Here is a 22,824-nt window from a genome sequence, read left to right as displayed (position 1 = left end):
AGCCTCACACGGCCGTGGGTGAAGGAGGTAACGCAGTAGAGCATGACGGAGCCCCTGACCCAGCACAAGTGCCCAGTTGAGGCCAACGAGAAGCACAAACACAGTCCAGCCAGGCCCTTGAGTGAAGCGTGCCACAGGTAGAGCAGACAGCAACCTCAGGAGCCTCCGCACGGCTGGGAAGGCACACAGTTCCCCAGAAGGCGGTCCTGAGCTGGGGTAGGGGCCGAGGAGCCAAGGAGGGGGACCTGATCCCCGTGTCGGGTGCCATCATCCGTCTTGGGTTGGGAAATGTAGACGTAATGAAGCCTAACTTTTGGGCCTAGAAAAACTGGGACTGGCTTTATGGTCTTTGAACACTCACAGTGATGTCATTTGTAGATGTTTAAATGGTTCCATGTTTAAAATAGCGTCCTTCAGGGACATCGTCAAGAATGCAGTGTTTCCAAGGGCAAGCAGGCAGGTCCTCGGCCGCGGGAGCTCACGGGGAACACGTGACACGTACGGACCAACGGCCCAAATCATCCGTCCTGCTGGGCTGCTCCCGCACCAACCCACCGATGGAACAGCCTGGCCAGGGAGCGCTCAGAAACTTCTAGATCCAAGGGAGATGTTACAACGTCTGTGTGCCCTGCTCTTCTTTCACAATCTGATTTTTAAATCATCTTCCTTAGTTTTAATCTAACTTAAAACACACCAAGCCAGGCCCATTTCCTTTCCTTCTGTCCTCAGACAGCTGCATAAACACGGTATTCTTGCAAAAAGAAAAAAATTACAAGAGTGGAGACCAGAAGAAATTGGAGTATACATTAAGAAAATGGGCACCAGAAGACTAATTCCTGTTTCTTGGAACTTTTAAAAGATATTTTCTTAGAAAAGAAAGCCACATTGTAAAGTAAAATGTACTCAGTTGTTCATAACCCAAATCCTCATATATCTAAAATCTAGTTTTTTCCAAGATGAAGTAGCATTTTCCTCTGTCTGGCTTCCCTGATTTGCACATTTCATTTAGCCCGCGTCCTCCTCAGGGGAAAGATTCTGGGTTTCCTTGGGAGGTGAAGGATGTGCCCGGTGGTTCCAGAAGCCCTGGCTTCTGTTGGTTAGCCGGATGCAGCAAATCTTTAAAACTGAAATTTTCCAGGCACTTAGCCCCTCCGTCAACCTTGTGGCCATCAGACTGTTTTGAATCTCATCAGCCCACAGAATGCCTCTCAGCCTTTTAAAATGCCATAGCCATCCCCTACGCAGTGGTGGCTGGGTAGCCTTGCGTCTTATAGCAGGTGGAGACTGGAGAATGTTCCCAAAATGCGTACTTCTAATGGCTATTATGTTTATTTGCCGACAGCCAAGTCCCTGGTGGGCCTGGAGTCTGTTCATTCCTGTTTATTTGTTCTCATTAAACTGGTCTCTAGGCTGTAGCTGTGCTTTGAACAAAGTTTGGCTGGATGGGGGATTAGGGCCCATGTGGGGCAGATCTCACACTGTGGCTGCCTCCCCCAGGCTTGTGGGGCCCCAGAGCCGAGGCCTGCTCCACCAGCATGGCACCGGGGCTTCTAGAGCCCACCTCCTGCCCTGGGGACCGCTTACAGCCCCAGCTTCAATCCCACCTCCCAGCGTATCCATCTGACTTAGTTTGCCAAAAGGCTGGCAGGGCCAAGTATCAGAAATGATTGACTTTCATAATGGGAATTGTATTTGGGGTAAGAGCTTACATTCTAATGCCATGAGATATCTAAATCGAGGCACATCAGAGATGCTTTCTCACCAAAGTCAGGTGCCCGTGATCCTGGCATCCTCCATGTGGCGAAGCAAGATGGCCCCATCTCTGGCTTCCCTCCAGAATCTATCATTGCCCAGAGCTCAGCTGTGGGCCACCAGGCAGATGGAGCTGCTCCGTGGGCCCATGTTGAGGCTTTGTGTATCAGCTTTGGCTGCAAGTGATCCTCAGGTCCTGTCTCTCACATGGCCATGTCAAAGAGGTGGCTTCCCTTCTCTTTGTGTCTCTTTCTGTGTCTCCATTTTTAAGACCCAGCAAGAGGGCAGAGACCCAACCTGAGTCACGCCTCACTGATGGAGTCCAATCAAAAGCCACCTAATCAGGTGATCTAATCAAGTTCCCTTCACAGAACCGAATGCAATCAAAGGGGCCCACACCCACAGGAATGGATTAATTAAAAAACATAATCTTTTTTGGGAGGGATTCACCAAATTCACACCATCCCCGCCAGGGCCTGCCCTGCCTGCCACAAACCTCCAGCAGGTAAAAATTCTCTGCCCAGATCTTTCATTTATCTAGCCAGACCAACAAATGGGGAGAGGTGAGTCACAGAGCCTCAGCCTCTTAAAACCGGAATGAGTATTAGAAATTTTCTAGTCTGACATTTTGGATGAGGACATTTGTTTTAGATGAGGACATTTTGGTCCAGATATTGTGTCAGTAGCCAACTAGTGGGAGAGGTCCCATGAGAAGATCAGCACTAGAGCTAGAACCCATGATTTTAGGGGACAGATTGTCTTTGGGGCATTTAATCAAAAAGTCTACTTACATTTGTCCGATGACTGTTGGTACCTCAACTACTGTAGTTGCTTGCACCAACATCCTAATACAACCCTTTTACAAACCCACCTTGAAATGGTTTCGAGAATGGAATGGCTCATGGATTGGCGATTTTTGGTATTATTGTTTGCACCAACTCCTGCCAATAGCGCATGCTCCTGGGCAAGACTCTGACCTTTCCAATACCTGCTTGGGAATGGTAGGACAGGAGTACACGGGTAAGGGCCCCCTGTGCCAGCCAGGGTTGGCAAGTCAAGGCTGTAGAGTGTTTATCTTCTTACAGTGGTTTCTAAAATTAAACAAACCTGGAGAGGCCCCGAAATGTTGTTTTTCCCACCAACCCCCCATTGTTTACGTTACACTCTCAGAAAATAAGATGCATGACACTCACGCACAGAAGCCTACCTGCTAGGTTTTTAGGATGCATGGGACTTTGTGACCAGTAACGTGCAAAGAGGTAAGGGGGACTCAAACCTATGCATTTAATTGTTGATCTTTGCCTGCGTTAACCTTTATTGCTACTTATGAAAGCACAGTGTTACTTCCTGGTCGTCTGTGCCTGTAGAATGTGCAATTTCTTTGCTGAGGTTACATTTGCAGTGCCCAGGGCAGGTTTCCTTAACTCGGCGGGAAAACCTCTCTCCCTTCCAGGCACAGGACAGCACCACGGCTTTTGACAGCTCCTGACATGGTCTTGTCTTCCAGGCTCTGTGGCTACCCGCCTTTTTATGATGAGAACGACTCCAAACTCTTCGAGCAGATCCTCAAGGCCGAGTACGAGTTCGACTCCCCCTACTGGGATGACATCTCCGACTCCGGTAGGTCCCAGCAGCTGCCGTGGGCGGCCCCCGAGCACCTCTCACCCCGTCCAGACCGTCCCGGGGTAGCTCCGCGGCTCTGCATGAGACTTGACTTGCAAAGTGGGGGACGGGCAGGCCTTCGTCCACCCACCACTGCAGGCCTAGGACTCCCGGGTGAGGTACCTTGTGCTCTCCTTATCGGGCACCTACTGCGTGCAGAGTGCCACACCCCCTTACCCACCCACTCCCCGGGACGGCCTGCTGGGAAGGGGCAGCTATCATCCCCGCTCACCAGGCGGCAGCCCAGGCACCGGGCCGGTGGATAACTTGGCCAGCTACTTGGCAGAGCTGGGATTTGAACCCACGCCTCACTCCAGAGCCCACGTCTCAGCTACTGTGCTCCACCAGCACGGCCCCAGGGAAGCCTGCCATCTCCTCCCCAGGAGAAAGAGCAGAACCAAGGCCCAGGTCCGTAGTTACAGAAAAAGAGAGAAAGAGAATGTCTAAAGAGACGACAGCTAAATGCAATACGTGATTCTGGTCAGGATCTAACAAGGGAGGACAAAAGGCCCCAGAGGACATACTAGGGTATATAAAAAATTGGAACATAGACTGTAAGCTTCATATCACTGTTGAAGGTCTTGAACTTGATAACCGTTAACGTAAGTGAGTATCCTTGTTCTTAGCAAAGGTACATGGAAGTATGATGTGTTCAAGGAGAGTGATGTATAAAAACGTACTCTCGTGACCAGAAAAAAATAGAGATAAAAATAGATATAGAAGATAGAGGATAGATGATGACTAGGTAGATAGATAGAGACATGGTAATATAGATGATAGGGATGGAAAAAGAGCAAAAGGGGCAAAATGTTAAAATTGGTGAATCTGCATCTCTGGGGAATAGGGGTATACTGGAGCTCTCTGTATGGGTTTTGTATTATTTTTGTACCTGTCTTGTAAGTTTGAAATTATTTCAAAATAAGTTTAAAAAGTTTTTTTAAAAAGCCCTTGGACCAACCCTGTCTGAGCCTGTCTCCACCTGACGAGGGGAAGTTGCAGTCGAGTTCCTCCCTACCTCGGGGAGGGCGAATCTAAGGACCGGAGGAGACAGAGCTTTGTCTCTCAGATGATGGAGGCTAGCGCAGGGCCTCCTCCCTCTGGCCCACCAACCCCCTCCGCCTCCCCCATCAGGCACATCGCGTTGCATTGCAGTTCCCAGTTCGTTCATCTGAGAGGACCGAGCGGGCTGCCCACAGCACTTCTTGAGGGCCTCGTCGCCACAGCCCAGGACCTGGGGGCTTCGTGGATGTGTGGAGTCAGCAGTGCCTGGTGGAAGGGGCAGCAGAGGCAGGGGCTTGCCGAACGAAAGGCACATGGTTACCAGGAGATGTTATCTCTTCTCTGGACAAAAGGGCACCTCGTAGTTCACACTCTCCCCCAGTCCTTTCAGTGGGTTATGGCAGGATATATAATGTCCTGCATCTGTCCCTGCAATATCAGGACAACTCTAAGTGCCGAAAATGCCCCATGTCACCTCTTCTTCCCTCTCCCTGCCCTCAGCAGCTCCCGTGGCCACTGTCTCCACATCAATGATACCATTTCTTCCATTGCTAGAGTCACAATATTTCTATAGTAGAATACCAGTAAGTCCACTCTAATCCATATTTTATTCCTCCTTCCTGAGGACCCTGGGATGGTGATGTCCCCTCCACCCCTAAATCGAGAGCGGGCTTAGATCCCACACAGGTGATGGATGGGATTTTCCTGCTTGCAGTTTTAGCCTCTCAGTTCCCTGGGGTGTTTGGGGTGTTGGGAGTGGAGTATATTGGACCCTCTTATATTTTTTAATATAACATTTTGTGGGGGGTGGGATGTGGAGTATATGGGACCCTCTTATATTTTTTAATGTAACATTTTAATGTAACATTAATATTACATTTAATGTAACATTGTGTATCTTTTTCAAAAAAAGGTAATATAAAAAAGAAAAAAGAAAAAAGAAAAAAAAAGGTGACCTTGGCGGCTAGAGAGAAGAGCCTCTGAGCTGGGAGGCCCCTGCCCCATTCCTGAGTCTTCTCTTGGTGCCCAAGCCAATCTTCCCTTCCCCCAAAATTTTGGTCCCACCTGCCCTTGGGGTCTAAGATATAACAGGGTCCGTGGAGGGCTGGGCTAGGAATTTTAATGCTGCACCCAATTCTCTCACAGACCTGGCAGTGTCAGGTCATCGTGTCTCAAGCCACCTGCTGATTCTTTCCCTTGTGCTTTCTTTTTAAACAGCTAAAGACTTCATTCGGAATCTGATGGAGAAAGATCCAAATAAAAGATACACCTGTGAGCAGGCAGCTCGTCACCCATGGTAAGGAAAACCACCCACTATACAGACCTTGGCACCTAATGCCACCCCAGCACGCTTCCTGTAGGCCGTTCTCGGTGGCGATCGTCTCGTCTCATTCTTTCCCACGGCTTTACTCCTTTCCCCGTGCCAGACACTGAGGCCAGGACCCAGCCTTCCGCATGCGCTCCTGAGAAGTTACGTGGCAAAGGAGAGCTGCAGCATTTCTGCTTGGCATAAGGCATTTTAGGGCTGTTTTTATTGACGGTCATCACCGCAAGAGGTGTTAAGAGGAGGGTTTTACTCCTTGAGTTTATTTCTCCGTCGTGAGCTGAATTGAAGTTGTGATGTTTTTCTGGTTAAGTTGCTTTTCAAGTTTCTTTGCCTACAGAGGATTCATTGACAGTTCGTGCTATTCTACAGCGCTCTGCTTAACCTACACCACGTTTTTGTGCTTCGGGGTTGGTTGGAGCCCAGTTTTGCTCTCTAGCCTAGTGGTGACTTTGGCTTTATGCTTACTTTCTCCAAGCTGCAGTGTTCTCATCTTTAAAATGAGAATAGCAAAATCCAGTTTACAGGGTTGGCACAAGGAATGATCAGGAACAATGCATGTCAAGGGCTTAGCCCCATGTCTGATATGTGGCAAGTGCTTAACTAGCCGTCGCTTTCATATCATACATAACACCATGAACATCTATTTTGAAACAAATGTCAAGAGTAATAAAATATCCAATATAATGAAAATAAATGGACAAAGCCATGAGTTCACGAGAAATTTGCCCCTACCTCCCACCCCAAGAGCACTCTAGGACACTGTTCACTGTCTTGTCCTCCAGCTTCCTGGTCCTCCTGGAGCATTTCCTCCAGTTTCCTGTGCTTGTCACCCTTCCAAAGGGGACCTACTTAAAAATAGTGACACAGCCATTCAGTTGTAAGAATAGGTGTCATCTAGCAGGCGCTTGTTATGTTCCAGGCACTGTGTTAATTGCTTTAAAAGGTTATCTCCTTTTTTTCCTCATAGGGACCCTGTGAGATGGGATTTATCTCCATTTCAGAGATGAGGAAATAGAGTTAGAAAGGTCAAGTTAGCGAGGATTCCACAATTAGCAAAGCCAGTGAACTGCCCAATTCCAAAACTAATGCTCTGGGCTGCCACGCTGAAGGAGAGGCAAAGGGGAAGAAGGTAGGAGCTGGGGAAAGGAGAATTTCCTGGAGATGCAGGCAGTTTTGAGTCTTGATCATCTTGATATTTGACACTAGGTCAAACCGTATGACAACAAAGATTTCTTTACTTTATAAACAATAGACCTTTAAGGCTGTAAGACACATTTGAGGTCAACTCCTGGGGGGAAGAAAGTGGTTTCCCCTCTCTATACTCATTCACTAACCCCACCGAGCTCTGTAGAAATCAGGAAGAGGGCCAGTTAAAACCAAACCTCTCCTTCTTAAAGCATTTTGGAAAAGCCAAAGAAGGGCGAGGTCAGTTTTGCTGGGGGGGTTGTGTGGGAAGGATGGACTCAGCTGGCTAGGAAAGAGCTCACTGTGATATTGGTGCCCAAGCGGAGACTTCCCAGGCTCCAGACAGACGAGGATGGGAGCAGATCCTAGTGGGGTGGGCAACCTGGACCTTGGCTTTGAGGCTGGAAAGTTCACTCCATTCCCTGCATCACCAGCAGTTGCTATTTCTTTTTTTTTTTTCTTCTTCTTTTTTTTTTTTTGCCCATTTTTTTGCCTTTATTTTTTTAATGTTACATTCAAAAAATATGAGGTCCCCATATACCCCCCACCCTCCTCACCCCACTCCTCCCCCCATAACAACAATCTCCTCCATCATCATTAGACATTCATTGCATTTGGTGAATACATCTCTGAGCACCGCTGCACCTCATGGTCAGTGGTCCACATCATAGCCCACACTCTCCCACAGTCCACCCAGTGGGCCATGGGAGGACATACAATGTCCGGTAACTGTCCCTGCAGCATCACCCAGGACAACTCCAAGTCCCGAAAACGCCCCCACATCTCATCTCTTCCTCCCACTCCCTACCCCAGCAGCCACCATGGCCACTTTCTCCACACCAATGCCACATTTTCTTCGATTACTAATCACAAGAGTTCATGAATAGAATATCAGTAAGTCCACTCTAATCCATACTCTATTCCTCCATCCTGTGGACCTTGGAATTGTTGTGTCCACTCCACATCTATATCAAGAGGGGGCTTAGGTTCCACATGGATGCTGGATGCAATTCTCCTGCTTTCAGTTGTAGGCACTCTTGGCTCCCTGGTGTGGTAGCTGACCTTCTTCACCTCCATGTTAGCTGAATGGGGTCAGTCCAATAAACCAGAGTGTAGGAGTTGCAAGTCTGTTGAGGCTCAGGGCCTGGCTATCACATGGTCAGTCCAGAGATTCAGGTCGCCTGGGTATACATTAAACCCCTGCACCAACTTCAGTTCCGGTAAAAGTAACAGGAGAGACTTGTGGACAAAGATCACATCTGAGTCCAGCTCCATCACACAGAAATACAAACTCCAAGGTAGGGCCAACTGACATGGCACTGAACTCCATCTGCCATGACCATAGAACCTGTGGGTCTCTGTGGCCCTCAGAAGAACTAATACCTGGGGTTGTATCTACTTTAGCTGTCTTTGGGACTCTGCTGAGGTGTGCATAAGGGCAACCCCTCTGATAATCTCCCAGCTCTTTTTGGAGACTCATAGCCATATAAACTCATTTGTCCTTTCCATTTCCCCCTTTGATTCAGATCAAAAAGCATTTTTAACTCCTGGTATTATATGTAGATTGAGATATTCTGCTGGTCTGAGTTTGCCCTTTTATTCAAGGTCATTTTCTAGTTACATCACCAGCTGGTACTTGGTAGTAATCCCTTGGCACCAGGGAGGCTCATCCCTGGGAGTCATGTCCCACACTGGGGGGAAGGCAATGCATTTACATGCTGAGTTTGGCTTCGAGACTGGCCACATTTGAGCAACATGGAGGCTCTCAGGAGGTAACTCTTAGGCACCCTGCAGCTCTAGGCCTTGTTCTTATTTCAGGTGCACAGGCTCATAAGCATAGTCATTAGTATCAAGGGCTCATTGTTGAACCTTCCTTCTTTTTTGGTCTTTGCCATTGCACTTGGGGGATTGTTGCTGTTCCTTTAGGGACTGTGATAGAGCTCCCCTGGCTAGGAACTCAGCACTCCCTCAGTTGTTGTTTTTAATTGTATCCACTATGAAAATATCCAAACATTTTTATGTACCCTGGATATATGCCCTGTAGAACTCCCTGCCAACCATGTGTCCCCTATCAATAACATCCCACACCAATATTCCTCCCCTGCCATTGTTGAACCTGGTCTAAGAGAGAGCAAGGAGAGGGGATGGGACTAGAAGAGCAATGGGACTAGAAAGGAAGGCAGCAGCTGCCTGTGACTGGCATGACCTCTGGCATAAGACTGCTGGGGTTCAAGTCCTTGGTGACCTTGACCAGCCTCTCAGCCCTTTGGGTCTCCTGTATACAACTGAAATCACAGTTAGCAGCATAAATCTTACAGGGTGTTTGGAGGAATTAAAGGAGACCATGCATGTAAAGAAGAATTCCCAGCACGTAAGAAGTCTTCTCTGTGTACATGAGCCATCCTTATTTTACTGAGCTGTGCCAAGGAATTTGTCCTCTTTCCTTTAGGTGGTGGGAGCCCCTGATGGGTTTGAAACTGGGTGGTCATATTTGCATTTTAGGAAGCTCAGTCTGATCACAGGATGGAGGATGAGTTGTGGGAGATGGAGTGTGGGAGGGCAGCAGAAGGCGCAGACGATGGAGACAGCATACCTGGGATGCAGAGGTATGGGCAGGAAGGTTGTGAGGGACACTCGGGGCGCAGAAGCCACAAGTCTGGGGAAGAGCCCTGGGTGGGGGAGAAAAAGGGGGAGAAGTCTACGATCATTTCCAAGCATCCTAGAAGGGTAGTGGCTGGGAGGAAGAGCAGGTTTGAGTGGAAGAGAATGGGTTCAGCTTTGGGCTGCCGAATTTAGGTGCTAGGAATCATCTCCATGGAGATCCCCAGAGGGCCTTCTGCTGTGTGAGTCCCAAGTTCGGGAAAGAGGACAAGCACAAGATGAAGACTTCAGAGTCATAGGTGGCCTATGCCATATTGAGTGATTCATTAGCATTTGAGCAGCATGAGTCAATGCTTTTGTACTTCAGGGATGCTTTATTTTGTTTTTTTTCCATTGCTTTATCATTTTTACTGTGCCATTCAAAAATCCCAGGAAATCCAGCATCAGAAAATGATGAAAAACAAATACATTTGACTCAAGTGTCACAGAAACCCTCCCACATGCCTGCATTGATGCCGTGCTTGTCTCTTATATGCAGAATCGCTGGGGCAAAGGCAGACTCAGATTTGGCCAAGAGCTGATAGAAAGTGGAGCGCAGCTTTAGGAGCGAAGCAGAACTTTAGGAACTTCACAGTTCAGGGAGCTGCGGCCTCAGCCGTCATTTATATCCAGAGAGCATCAGCTGATATTCCACACTTGCTCTTGCAAATTAATCAGAGCTGATTGGAGCGAGGAGCAGCCTCAAGAGGAAGCCAAAACCCCCTTAGCCTCACATGGCCAAGTGCAAACAGGAGCAGGATCCTTCAAGGCTCTCACTGTGGAGGCCATCAGTCCACCTTACCAGATGTTTCCAGAGCCCCCTGCACGGGAGGCTCCTGTCTCTTTATGCGCACAGTGTTTTAGTTTGCTAAAGCTGCTCAAAGCAGATACCATGAAATGGGTTGGCTCTTGCCATGAGAATTTATTAGCTTATAAGCTTACAGTTTTAAAGCTGAGAAGAACGTCCAAATCAAGGCATCATCAGGGCGATGGTTTTTCCGCGAAGACTGAAGGCACATGGCGGCGTCTGCTGGTCTCTCCCTTCTCTTCCGGGTTTCATCACTTTCAGCTTCTTGCTTCTGTGCCTTTCTCTCTCTGTCCATTCTCCATTTTTAAAGGATTCCTGCAAGAGGATTATGACCCACCCTGGGCCACACCTTAACTGAAGTCACCTAATCTAAAGGTCCCACTTACAGTAGATTTACTCCCACAGGAAGGGACCAGCTTTAAGAAAATGATTTTTCTGGGGCCCCTATGGCTTCAAACCATCACACGTGGTAAGGAACAAGCAGGTAGCCGAGGGGCCCGTTCAGAATGCCCCTGTCCTTAGTTACAGGGAAGGACCGATGGAGTTCATTCAAACTGCCGGATTGTTCTGAGCCTCTGTCTCCAGGTTCGTGGACAGGAGAGCTAAAGTGGGGAAGCTGCACATCAGGACCACAGTCTCCTGGGGGAACCCCTTGTCCTTGCGGGGCAGGGGGGCACTGCAGCCTTTTCTGAATGGTCACTGAGACCACCCCCCTTCTAGGCTCCAGCTGCTGGAGCAGATTGGAGGGAGGGAGGACTGCCAGGGAACCGGTGGGCCACGGGGATGGCGGACAGCCCAGGAGCCTGGAAAGCACTGTCTAGGACACCTGTCAGCATCATCAAGCCGACCTAGAACCCCGGACTGGAAAGCACCAAGTCACAGCTGCTGAAGAGCAGGCCACACACGAAAAAGACGCCTAAGGGAGAGGAGAGAGGCTTTGGATGGCCTGTGAGCAGAGGATAGTAAGGCGGAGACTGATGATGAAATGCCCTATCAGCAGCACTGGTCTGTTCCTGGGACAGTGGTCACCACGACAGTCCCCTCACTCCACACAATCTCTGCCTCCCGCTGTGTGGAGGAGCAATCCTGAAGTAGGAGCACAGAGGGTCTGGGGTCCTTAGACACTGCACAGGCCCCGGGAAGAGCGAGCCTGAGAGTCTACAGCTGGCGTTTTGGAGCGAGCAGAGCAGCTGAGCCCAGAGAGGAACGAGCCCCTGGGAGAGAGACGAGACTTATTCCAGGCTCCAGCTGAGATTGGAAGAAGCTGGGACCTCAGAGCCCAGAGAGGAAGAGGAAGACTGAGCCCTCACAGGCCCTGGCAGCCATCCTGCTCCAACACGTGGGGACAGACTCTGGTGAGGGACGTAACTTATGCTTTATGGCCTGGTAACTGCAAGCTTCCACCCCAAATAAATACCTTTATAAAGGCCAACAGAGTCCAGGTACTTTGCAGCAGCACCCCTCTGGCTGACTGATACATACCCCGCCCCTTGCACTTCTGGCCCCCCCCCATCTTACCCTTCTGCCCCTCCAGGCTTCCGCTTTCTCCCCCTTGGGGCTCCCCGCTCCCCAGTCTGATGAGTGGGCGGCAGTCGCTCCCAGCCCACTCCTGCACATATCCTCCTCCGCCTAAACATCGTCCCTTCTCCACCCTCAGCCCTCGGCCTTGTCCAGGGTCAGGGAGAGCCATGCTTTGTTCTCAGTCCCCCTGGACTGCCGTCGTCCCCTCCTCTTGCACCAACTGCCAAGTTCTCAGATGCTAAGAAATACTTGATGGGGTCTCGGAGATGTTGAGGGGCAGGTGCCGAGATGCTCCCCACCGCCAGGGCACGGAGCAGCCCGTGGGGCACAGGCTGCTGCTTCCAGCTGCCGGCGGGAGCCAAGGAAAATGTCCAGGGCTTATCAGACCAGAAACGATCCCCGGATGCAAAATACCCTCCTACGGCCAGCCGCCAGGCTCTCACTTTAGAATTGAGCACAGAATGCAGCCTGCTAGCTCCACTTAAAAGTAACCCCCACCTGCACCTACTCCCCCTTTTCCCCAGCCAGGGTGACACTAGACTGCCAAGATGACACTCAGAAATTAACCGAGGACCCATTTCCAACAACAGTCCACTGCCACTTTCCCCCAGCCACATACCAGTGAAACAGAAACGGGCATCTGAACAGGCAGAGGGGGCTGGCAGGAGCTGCAGACTCTTTGTAAAGCTTTTTCTCCTAGAGGGCTCACGTGAGTATCTCCCTGCACCATCTATGGCAGCGACATGCTCAGAAAAGGATGCCAGTTAGAACTCACCAGCAGCCAGCTCTTTCTTGGAAACACCTGGACGGAAGTGGCAGGAAACAGGGAATTCCCAGGCTGAGCACTGCCCCAGGAGCTGCGTGCTCCAAACACACCGGTGGGCGAGTGGGGGCGAGTGGCTGCCTGCCTGGTCTGAGAATCTTGAGTCTGGCTCCTTTCCTGGGCTCATTTTCCCACCCCTTCTTGGGGGGTTTACTTCCTGGGGCTCCAGCATCCAAGTCCTCTGCCAAGTCCTTTTCTCTGTGAATGTCCTACTGCCATGGCCAAATTAGAGCCCTAATCCTAATTTAATCAAGTAAAAGTAAAACCCGTGCTCTTAATACAATCTAATATGTCCAGAGGAACAGACCAGGTTGCAGACATAACCCAGTGTCTGTCTGGAATTCATAAACACCGCACTGCTATGGGGTAAGCCCGGAGGGGGCAGGGCAAACCAGAAGGGGAAGGTGTGGGTGGGGCCAAGCACAGAGGGAAGGGGAGTGGAGGGGAGTCAAGAGGAGGAGGTACGGGGTGACGGAGAAGGCTGAGGACAAGCCAGAGCGCGAGAGCGGTCGCCCAGTACCAGGTCGGGCCGGGTGGCCTGGTGGCCGCAGCTCTGAGCCTCCTAGACAGTGGAAGGGCAGATGAACCTGCGGGGGCTGAGTTGGGGCCAGGAGCCCTCACGTGGGGCACAGGGCGTGGGGCTGCTGCTGGGGGGCGCATCAGAGGGCTGAGTCCAGCGGGGGCGGCCCGAAACCCTGGCCTGGGGACGTGAGGAAGACAGAGAGTGGGGGCGCCCACCTGAGGTCCCAGGCTCGGACCCAGTGGTCAGAGAGTCGAGGACAAGCCGAAGAGCTTGGGAAGCACGGCCGGAAGGGAGCTGGGGTGGAGGCACAGGGAGGCCGGAGGAGGGGTGTGGGGGGTCTGTGAACTCAGGTCCTGCTGTCACCCTGCGCTCGGACGCCGCAGGACTCCAGGCTGGCGTGGGAGAAACACGGAGCCAGCAGCAGCCCCTCAGGGAGGGTGGTGGGGGAGCCCAGGGATCAGGGGGCAGAAGAGCAGCGCGGCAGGGGGGGTGGGCTTGAGACGCCCCCGGGGTCCACGGGGGAGAGGGCTGGGGTGCCCTCCTGGGGACGCCCTCTCGACGGCGCCCCTTTGCCTCTGTTTTCAGGATCGCTGGCGACACCGCCCTCAACAAAAACATCCACGAGTCTGTCAGTGCCCAAATCCGGAAGAACTTCGCCAAGAGCAAGTGGAAGGTGAGTCCGGGGCCCAAAGCGTGCGCCCTGGACCGCGCCACGCCCCAGAAACCGCCCGGCCCTGCCCCTGGAGCGTTCCTTGTTCCTGCCCCCCAGGTGGGACTAAAATCCCCAGAACCTCCCCCAGACGCTTGTGCTAACTCTAACTGATGACTGAGACGATGACTGAGGCGAGGGGAGCGCCGTGGCGTGAAGGGGGGGAGCGGTGACCTCCCCTGCCCTGTGGGTTCAGAAGCGGCAGCTGGGCTGGCCCCTGCTTGCTGCTGCTTAAATGCAAGCGCAGCCCTTTGTCCTTCTTCGCTTTGCTGGCACTTTGAGTAATCTGACAATTATTTAAAAAGTGTTGCAGAGGGAAAAGAGCAGGAAACCTGAGGGGAACTTATCAGTGTTTTCTGGTAATACCTGGACGGGTTGACACCGCCGAGGTGTAGCCGTCTCCAGGTGAGGACCTGAAGTCTTTCCTTATTCTAAGCAGCGTGGGTCATTAGAGGTCACTCTTCTGCTACGAGACCCAACGCTGACAGCCTGCCCAGAAACCACGTGCAGTCCACTGGCCTCGTGTAGTCGGGGAAATGCTAGTAGTTAGAACCCAAGGACCCGTGATACGAAAATAACAGCTTTTAAAAATACCTCCATTTATCCAAAGTGTCACTTCTCTTAAATTATGGCGCGATATGGGTTTATGTCTATTCTTTATCTTTATGATGTCAGAAGAAAACGAAATATTTGGACTTTCCAGGACCTGTTTTGAGATGAGGGTGGGGGGACGGGGGTGCCACATAAAGCCGGCACTCTTGGAGGCAGGGCCCGCGGCGGTTTCCATGCGGGGCGTCCCGAGGATGTTTGGAGGGGGTCGCGGGGCGAGGGGAGCTGGGGCCCCCTCAGGGGGGCGGCCGGGCGCGTCTGAGCCGCCGGGCCCCGCCCGTCTGTGATTGCAGCAAGCCTTCAACGCCACGGCCGTGGTCAGGCACATGCGGAAGCTGCACCTGGGGAGCAGCCTGGACAGCTCGAGCGCCGGCGTCGCCAGCGGCCTCAGCCTGGCCGGCCAGAAAGACTGTGCGTATGTAGCCGGCGCGGAGCCCTGCGGCGGGCGGCCCGGGCCGGGAGGCGGGGCCCCGTCACCTGCGCAGCCGGGCGGGCAGCGCCCGTGGGGGCCGTGTGCCACCCCGCTGTCCGCAGACCCCCCGGGGAGGGCGCTCTTCCCGCTTGTGGGTGCGAGCGATCTCGAGGCTCCGGCGGCCGGGGCCGTCCAGGGAGGACCCAAGGTGCAGGCTTTTCCTGAGCCCCTCCCATGGCGCAGCCACTCCTAGGGCCCGAGGTGGGGGCGGCAGAGACGGTGTCAGCCTGAGCTCGTGAGCTCACGCAGGGTGACAGCCACGGGTGCCGATGTCGATAAAGCACATTGGCTTTGCTGCCGCGCGAGCGGAAGAGCAGTCCTCGCCCCTCGTCCCCGTGCGGGGACTGAGGGCAGCGACGGGGTGCCCGGCCACCCCCCTCCTCCTGTCTCACTCTGTGTAGTGTCTTCATCTCATGGAGGCCGAGGGGCCGCCGCCCTTCAGCTGCCACCCCACGCTGCTCCCTCGGCCGTCTCTCGGGGCCCTCCCGGGCCGCCCTGGCCCTCACGCTCCTTCCATCTGGCTCAGAGGCAGGATTCTGGATTCTGCTCCTCCCTAGACAGTCGTCCCGGCTCCTCGGGGATGCCCCGGGAGGGTGAGGGGGAGGGGGAGGGTCAGGTTAGGGTTAGGGTTAGGGCTAGGGTTAGTGCTAGGGCTAGGGTTAAGGTTAGGACTAGATTAGGGCTAGGGCTAGGGTTAGTGTCCAGCTTCTCCAGGGGTGGCCTCTCCCGAAAACTCACATTTCTATGAGGACCCTTTCCCCTGCTGGCCTAAGGGAACCCCCAGTTGACCTTTTCTTTGCAAATCCCCGCCAGCAAGCCCCCCTGGTGGTCTCAGGGAGCTCCCTGTGCAGGAGCCGAGGGAGCTGCCCCTGCCTCCCACCCCCAGACCTCCCGCAGCCTGCACATCTGCCGGCAGCCTGGGAGGAGCGTTTTGGGGCAGGGGCTGCGGAGTGCGCACAGCGACAGGTGGACGACCCCTTTCCAAAGCGTGTCTCTGTCCCCAAGAGCTTCGTAGCCAAACGCGCAGGCAGCCCGGAGCCAGGGGAGGCTTCAGGTCCTTCCTCCTGCAGATCCCCGCTTCCCAGGGCTGCGGCAGGCGTGCCCGTCCCTGCCCATTCTTAGACCGGGGAATGTGCTGGGCTCCCAGGCACAGCCTAGAACATGCCAAGAGTCCCCTGTGTGGAAGCTCTTGGCTGTGGACTCCTCAAATTCAAAGCGGTTGTCCTGAGTGGAAAGGAAAGGGGGGCCAGTTGGGTCTACACAGAGCAAGGCACCACGTGACGAATGTGCTGCTCCCAGGACAGGACAGACCCTCAAGTGGATGGCAGGCAGGGTGGCCTCGCCCACCGGGTGCCCATCAGGGCAGGGGGCGTGGGTGTGTTCTCTGCCTACGGAGCCCTCCGGCCACTCTGACCCCGTGTCCATGTCCTCTGCCCCCCTCCAGGCCTGGCGTCCTCCACCCTCTGTAGTTTCATGTCCTCTCCGTCGGGGGTCTCCGGAGCCGAGCGGAGACCACGTCCCACCACCGTGGCCACGGGGCACGCCTGCAGCAAGTGATGAGGCAGGGCCGGAGCCCCCACAGCCCAGGACCCTCCTCGGGGAACCCCCGGGCCTGGTCCCTTCCTGCAGAGGACTGGAAGACGCGCGTTTTTTTATGGCCATATTTTATACTGCAATTCTGAAGGCGTTCCTTTTCTCACGGACTCTACTGGCGCGAGGGCGCTGGCTCCAGCGGATCCGGTGCTGTCCACGCGAGTCTGGCGAAGCTCCAGCCGAACGGACCGCCCTGCTCCTCTCCCCGGCGCCCGGCGCGCCCGCTCTTTTGGGCATAGCCAACCATCTACGTTGTGTTTTCTCATTAGCCACAAAAATGGTTTCAACTGGATTATTTAAGTATCGGTTTAAATATTGTGCATTAGGGTTTGTTTTTTCCTTTTAAGAAATGTGTCCTTTCTATCTCCACCTCTTAGTTACATGCCCTGTATCTTTTGCTCTTTCAGAAGTAGAACTTTATGTTAACCCTTTAAGAGAGTTTTTTCCATCCAAGGGGAATTTAAAGGTTATTTTTTAAAATTCTAAGAAGAAGATCAAGAATCTGTCTTTAAGGCTGAGTGCACTTTACTCCATCTCTTCTGCTCCCCTTTCTTGGGGGAGGTCCCCAAGAAGACAAGGCGGCAGCTCTGCAGGGCTGGCTCCTCCCCAGCGAGGCTCTGGGAGAGAACCTGCCAGAACCTTTCCTCCCGCTCCTCTCGCCAACACCGCGCCCGCCAGGGACCAGGGCAGCAGCTGGCCGTTGGGGTCAGGAGCCAGGAAGCCCACTCGTCCCAGAACCAAGGCTGCCCCGCTGAGAGGAGACGCCGCAAAGGAGGGTTTCGGCCCCTGCAGGGGCCGGGTCCCGCCCACAGCTGTCCCCCCTCAGAGGCTCGGCCGGAGGAGAGCGCCGCTCTCGGGCTATGCAGTTTTAAATCAGCCTCATGCTCTATTTTTTAAACGTGCATTTCTAGTGTGACACTTGCAAATGGCCCCCGACTCACCGAAGAACGTCCACCCCTTCTTCCGAGGATGCTGCTGGACAGAGGGCGTGGCCTTGGAGGAGAACCGGCCTGGACAGCCAGAGGGCGCTTTCCCGGCCCTGCCTCTGAACACCAAAGACCTTGGCTGGCACCGGGACCAGAGGATTGCCCCAAATGGGGGGCTTCTAGAGCTAAAACCCGGAGAGCTCCGGGCCTGCCAGGGCCACAGCCCGCCCCAGGTGGTGCAGGTGCAGGGGATGCCCGGGGCGCGGCCGCTTGTCAGGGCCGCTGTGACGATGCTTGCGTAGAGCCAGGCAGGTGTCCCCAGAGGCCGGGTTCCCTGCATCCCTGAGTCCGAATCCCGCACAGTCAGCCTGGCCCCCAGGGGTCCCAGCGGCGAGCCCGAGGGGCGGAGGGCCCCTGGGTGGATACTGCTTCTGCTTTCCTCGTGCCGCCTCCCCTCCCTTGCAGCCTGCTCCACAGGGCCCGCCGGTCACGCCAGCCTTACCACATCCACGCTTTGCCTATGCCCGAGCCACACGCTTAGCAGTGCCCTCCCAACATGCACACATGCTCACACAGGCCCGCGTGCACACGCAGGGCTGCTGTGTCCAGCGGCTCCATCTGCCGCCATGAGGGTGGCCGTCCAGGTGTGCCCAGGTGTGTCCAGGTGCAGCTGTAGGGCCCCTGGCCCCCCACGGCCTGTCGGCTCTCGGCTGCTTGGCAGAATCCCACTCAGGGTCTGGAATCAGTGCTCCAACCGCAGCCCCGTAAGAAGCAAGTTGCTCTGCGCCGGGGCTGCGTCACCCCACATCCCCCGCCTCTGCAGAAGGACGGTGACGTGAATCCCGTGAACGAGACTTAGGGAGCTGTGGAGTCTCCAGGTGTGCTGCCATGTTCCTGATGAGCAGGTGCTCCGAAGCTTCGCAGTTCCTGCCGTAGGAGGCAGGACGTTTTGGAGGAGCTGATTTCCGTGGGCTTCGTGCCAACAGTGTGTGTTCGAGGTGCCGTCGGCTCTTTGTCCTTGTGCCGTGGCCGTTTGCATTTAGGAGGCAGCCTTGGAAGCCACATCCTCTCATCGGCGACGAAAAGATGTTCTGGAGTGAATCTAGGGGGTGCGTGTGACATGCAGTTAGGCTGGAAGTCTCGCCTGCTAAGTGCGGAGCAGCTGGGGGGCGCCCGGGGCCCAGGCTCGCGCCCACCCACGACGGTCCCCTTGCCACAGTGAGGTCCCGGATCAGCGCAGGAGGGGGTGGTGACGCCGCGCAGCCCAGCATCGGCCGTGCTGGACGTGACATCAGAGCAAGCCCACGCCACCTTTCTACCACCAGGCCTCCATGACTCCCTGCTTGGAGCCACCAGATATTCCCAGAAGCGGGGAGATAAGTTCCGCACGGGCCCTTGCTCGGGCTGCATGGGTGAAGCAGCTCTCCTTCGCCTGCGCTTGGTCTTACTGATGTTTTCTCACAAAACGGGCCAACAACCCGGAAGGGACCTTTTGCAAAGACCTGGCAGGAGGAGCGGCCCAGCCCGGGGCGCCCCGCTCACGTCTGCTCCGACAGGCGGCCGCCGAGCGTGCCAGCCGGGTGCCAGGGACCGCGGCCCGGCACCTTCGCCCTAGCCCGAGCTCCGCCGCCAGCCTCTCCACCTTCTCAGAGCAAGCGGACTTGGTTTTTCCTCCCTTGAGCATTAGCTGTTGGAACAGTGTTCTGGAAAGGGCTTTCCCTCTGCAGCCTGCCTGCACTCCATGGCCTAAGCAAGGCGCCGAGGAGAGCCGCGTTTGCCCGAAACAGACCGTGAGTCCACGGCGCGCCGCCGCCCACCCCCGCGGCCCTTGGGCAGTGCTTCCATCCCACCAAGGTCTGGCTGGAGTCCGGGCCCTCCCGCAGCCGCCGTCCCCTCACCGAGCACGCCGGGGCCCCAGCGTCAGGGCAGGTGGAGTGAAGCCAGCTGGAGCTGAGATGCGCTGGTGCCAGCTGGGCCGACGCTGCTGCGCTCTCATCGTCACGCCTTCCCCCGTCCCGGTCCCCGATGCCAGAGGAGAACAGGAGGGCAGGCTCCCCCTCCAGACTCTTGTACGACAGACACGGCAGGTGCAGAGGGCACGCCCTGGAGCAGGCATGGCCTCGTGTTCTCGACATGGGCACTGATTCCGGTGCCTTCTAGAATCTCACAGCGAGGACAGGCGCAGCCTCCCCTGGTGCAGGCGCCCGTGACCTTTGCGAGGGTCTCGCTCGCCCCCTGCCCGGGAACTCGGCGCTCTGGATAAACAGGCCAGATGGCGGCAGGTCGGGCAAAGGAACTTGGTGTGTGAAGCCCGGACTCAGGTTCCCTGCCCAGCGCTGATGGGCCCTCCTGGGCATCCTGCAAGTTCCGGGCGCGTCGGAGCTGGAGGGAGGTCAAGGCGGAGGCCAGGCACGCCAGGGCACGGTGGGGGCCAGCCGCCCCGTCCCCGAGAGGGCGGCCCTCCCTCAGGGCAGCCTTGCTACGAGTCACAGGCTCGGCATCACACGAACCACGTTAGACAGAAGGGAACTCGGCAGAGAGGACGTCCACCCGCGCCTGGCCTGGTGGCCCCCAGTGTCTGGTCAGGACAGAGGCTTCTGGAACCATCTCTCCAGGGCAGGAGGACTGGGAGATTGAGGCTCCTGCCCATGGCTCAGCCAGCAGCAGCCCCTACTTTGATGTACCCCACAGTGCACCGCTGGTCCTTGCTGGACGTGGGGCGGAGGCAGGGCCGGGGCAGCCGCTGCCGATCCCGCAGCAGAGCAAGTGGCTCACCTTCCCAGGCCGGCTGGGAACAGGGGCTCCAGGTCAGCCAGCGCACAGACCCCTTTGCATGCTCCTGAAGAGCACTTCTCCCACCTCCCGCCCCCTCACCCTCTGCGGAGTTGGCCTTTTCCTTAAATACATTCCAGACCAAACACTGTTCAGTTCGTTTCCAAAAAAAAAAAATTGTACAGACCTATAAACCCGCCGCTCTTTCGGGGGTACGTGGTCCTGTGTGGGGCCTGGGAAAGTGTCCCTAACATTGGCAAGTCGGGCTTCAGTCCTTGGAGTCTCAAGAACTGAAAAGGTTGAGGTTGAAAGGCTGACTTGGGAGAGCAGATTCTGGAAAAGAAGATGATGTGTGCAGAGACGCCGGGAAACTAGCAGGTGACCGGGCTGGCCTGGAAACGTCCCCCAGGCCAGCGACGGTTTTGAGGAGGTGGCAGTTAAGGCCCCCCTTGCCAGAAGCCTCACGGGCCCAGCCACCCCCATCCCCGGCTCCTTGCGGCCTGCAGCCCGGGGCCCCCCGGGAGGCCAGCCCCTGGGGACGCCTGGCCTGCACGGCGGAGCCCAGCCCGCCCTGTCCCGCCCCGCGCCTGTCACACCTGAGCGGGGGACCCGCCTCCCTGCCACCCTCAGCCCCTCCGCATGTGGCTGCCCAGTCTGGTTCTGCGGGCAGCGCCCACCAGGGAATGGCTTTGGTTTCCCTACCTTTCTACACCAAAGGGACAAACGGTTGCATTCACCCTTTGTACCAATGCCGCTTCTGCGTTTGCCGTAGACATTTTTAACCTTTTGGTCTCCAGGGAACTTCTCGTTTGATGACTATGTCTGATGATTATTTACCATCTTGTTTTACATGGAGGTGATTTTATTTTCTTTGGGACAGGAAAAAAGAAAATGAGAGTAGCATTTCAAGGCTTTAGTCGTTGCGTTTCGGTATCACCAGGGACTCAAAAGCCCTCAACACTCATTCCCCCTTAAAGAAAAGTCATAACCTGGACAGACTAAGATCTCCCCACCCCATTCCTTCCTGAATTTCAGGGAGCGAGGGGTGCCAGGCCCAGCCTGCAGCCCCGGTCGGGACAGAGCTAAAGCAGGGAGGGACACGAGCGTCGGCGGGAAAGCCTGCTGCCCTCCCCAGGGCCGAGAGATGCTGCACAAACAAAAGCGGCAATGCTGCGGCTCTGCAGCTACGTGTTCATCGGGTGGACCGGGCTGCGGGCTGCAGAGAACGTTCATCTTAGTCCCGGCTTCAGGTTAGAAGACAGAAGGTCCATTCTTTCCAGCGTCAAAATTGGAACAGTCTCTCAATTGGCTTTAGTTGCTACACATAAAGTGTGTGCCCCTCTCTTTGCTCCCCCAGCAGTGAGCATGTTTTCCCAAAGCTTCCAACGCTGCAGCCAGGAACGTTCCTGCGTCTGTCATTCCCAGGCTTGCGATTGGTCCGGTCTTTCCATTCAAAAGAAAAAACATGCCTGTCCAAAAAGAAGGGAAGTCGTGCATCTGCTCCATGCATGTAACCAACTCTGCAAGAAGCTGAGCCCACTTAGGTGTGCGACACGGCAAAATTGTTCATGGGCCTCTGTAGCTAATGATTCTCTGCCTTGACAATCATGTACATGTAACAAGGTTTCTATCATAATGATAATGAGATTGATGACTTCTTGTTTTCCGCCAATAAAGACAATTAATCACCTTCCGATGGCTGCAGTTTGTTCCTCCGCAAGTGCGAGAGGTGGGCATTCCCCGTCTCTGTCTCGGAAGCTCGGGTTTGAAGGTAAGAGTGTGGATTGAGACCCTGGAAGCTCGTGGGGTCTCCTAAATATTTCACATCACCTGCCCCACAAATAAAAAAACCCAGCGTCCAGAGAGGGAGGGCACACACCCCGGCCTCGGGGTAGCGGAGGCCCTCGTACCTCGCCTGTGGGCAGGAGGCGCCCGCTTCACCCCACCCCTTCTCCTTGCTGCTTGCAGAAGGTGTGTGGAGTTGATCCTGGGACCTCAGCGTCATGCGCCTGGGTCTTCGTAAGTTGTTTGGGGGACACACCGACGCTGATTCCCAGGAAACACCCCCCTAAGTAGGGGGAGGCTTTGCAGCCCTGTTTGGGCCGGCACACACCCACACACCCATTTCTTAGCATGGATTTCTAGACCCCAGTCCTCACAGAAAGACCCCTTTCAAAAAAGGTCTTTTGTGGGGGGCAAGGGGAGAGGATGTACCTAGAATCCACAGCTCATAAAACACCTTGGAGAGATGGGGTTTGACAACCAGACAATTCTTCCAAGCCAAGCGGTTGTGTAGGGGGAAGAAACGATTGGACACATCGTGTGTGAATGTGGCGTTTACGCTGTCCCACGCGGCCAGGGTCAAATGAAAGCAGCACAAGCCTTCCTGCAAATATGGCTGTGAGCCCAGAATAAAGAGCAGGCTCGCTGCCTGGGGTTGTCTCTTCAGATCCTCACCGGGCCCAAGTGTGAGCTCTTTCAACACAGAGGTTCGTTCAGAGGG

At 54.8% G+C, this 22,824-nt stretch overlaps 1 protein-coding gene across 6 annotated transcripts in view; it reads left to right on the top strand.

Annotated features, from left to right (window-relative positions):
- Window positions 1-22,014, top strand: part of CAMK1D (calcium/calmodulin dependent protein kinase ID) — a 384,708-nt gene extending 362,694 nt beyond the window's left edge. For 4 of the 6 annotated variants that reach the window (XM_058282400.1, XM_058282398.2, XM_071210065.1 and 1 more), the window contains exons 7-11: window positions 3,260-3,372; window positions 5,632-5,710; window positions 13,826-13,913; window positions 14,852-14,969; window positions 16,475-22,014. In XM_058282400.1, the coding sequence (XP_058138383.1) occupies window positions 3,260-3,372; window positions 5,632-5,710; window positions 13,826-13,913; window positions 14,852-14,969; window positions 16,475-16,587 (511 nt within the window). In that variant the 3' untranslated portion in view covers window positions 16,588-22,014. Of the gene's footprint in view, window positions 1-3,259; window positions 3,373-5,631; window positions 5,711-13,825; window positions 13,914-14,851; window positions 14,974-16,474 lie in introns of all 6 variants that reach the window. The other 2 variants (XM_058282401.2, XM_058282403.1) reach the window with 1 other exon arrangement.
- The last annotated feature ends 810 nt before the right edge of the window (window positions 22,015-22,824 follow it).

This window comes from Dasypus novemcinctus, chromosome 20 (genome assembly GCF_030445035.2).
Source record: "Dasypus novemcinctus isolate mDasNov1 chromosome 20, mDasNov1.1.hap2, whole genome shotgun sequence".
Classification (NCBI taxonomy): Eukaryota; Metazoa; Chordata; class Mammalia; order Cingulata; family Dasypodidae; genus Dasypus; species Dasypus novemcinctus.
This window is presented reverse-complemented; position numbering and strand designations above follow the sequence as displayed.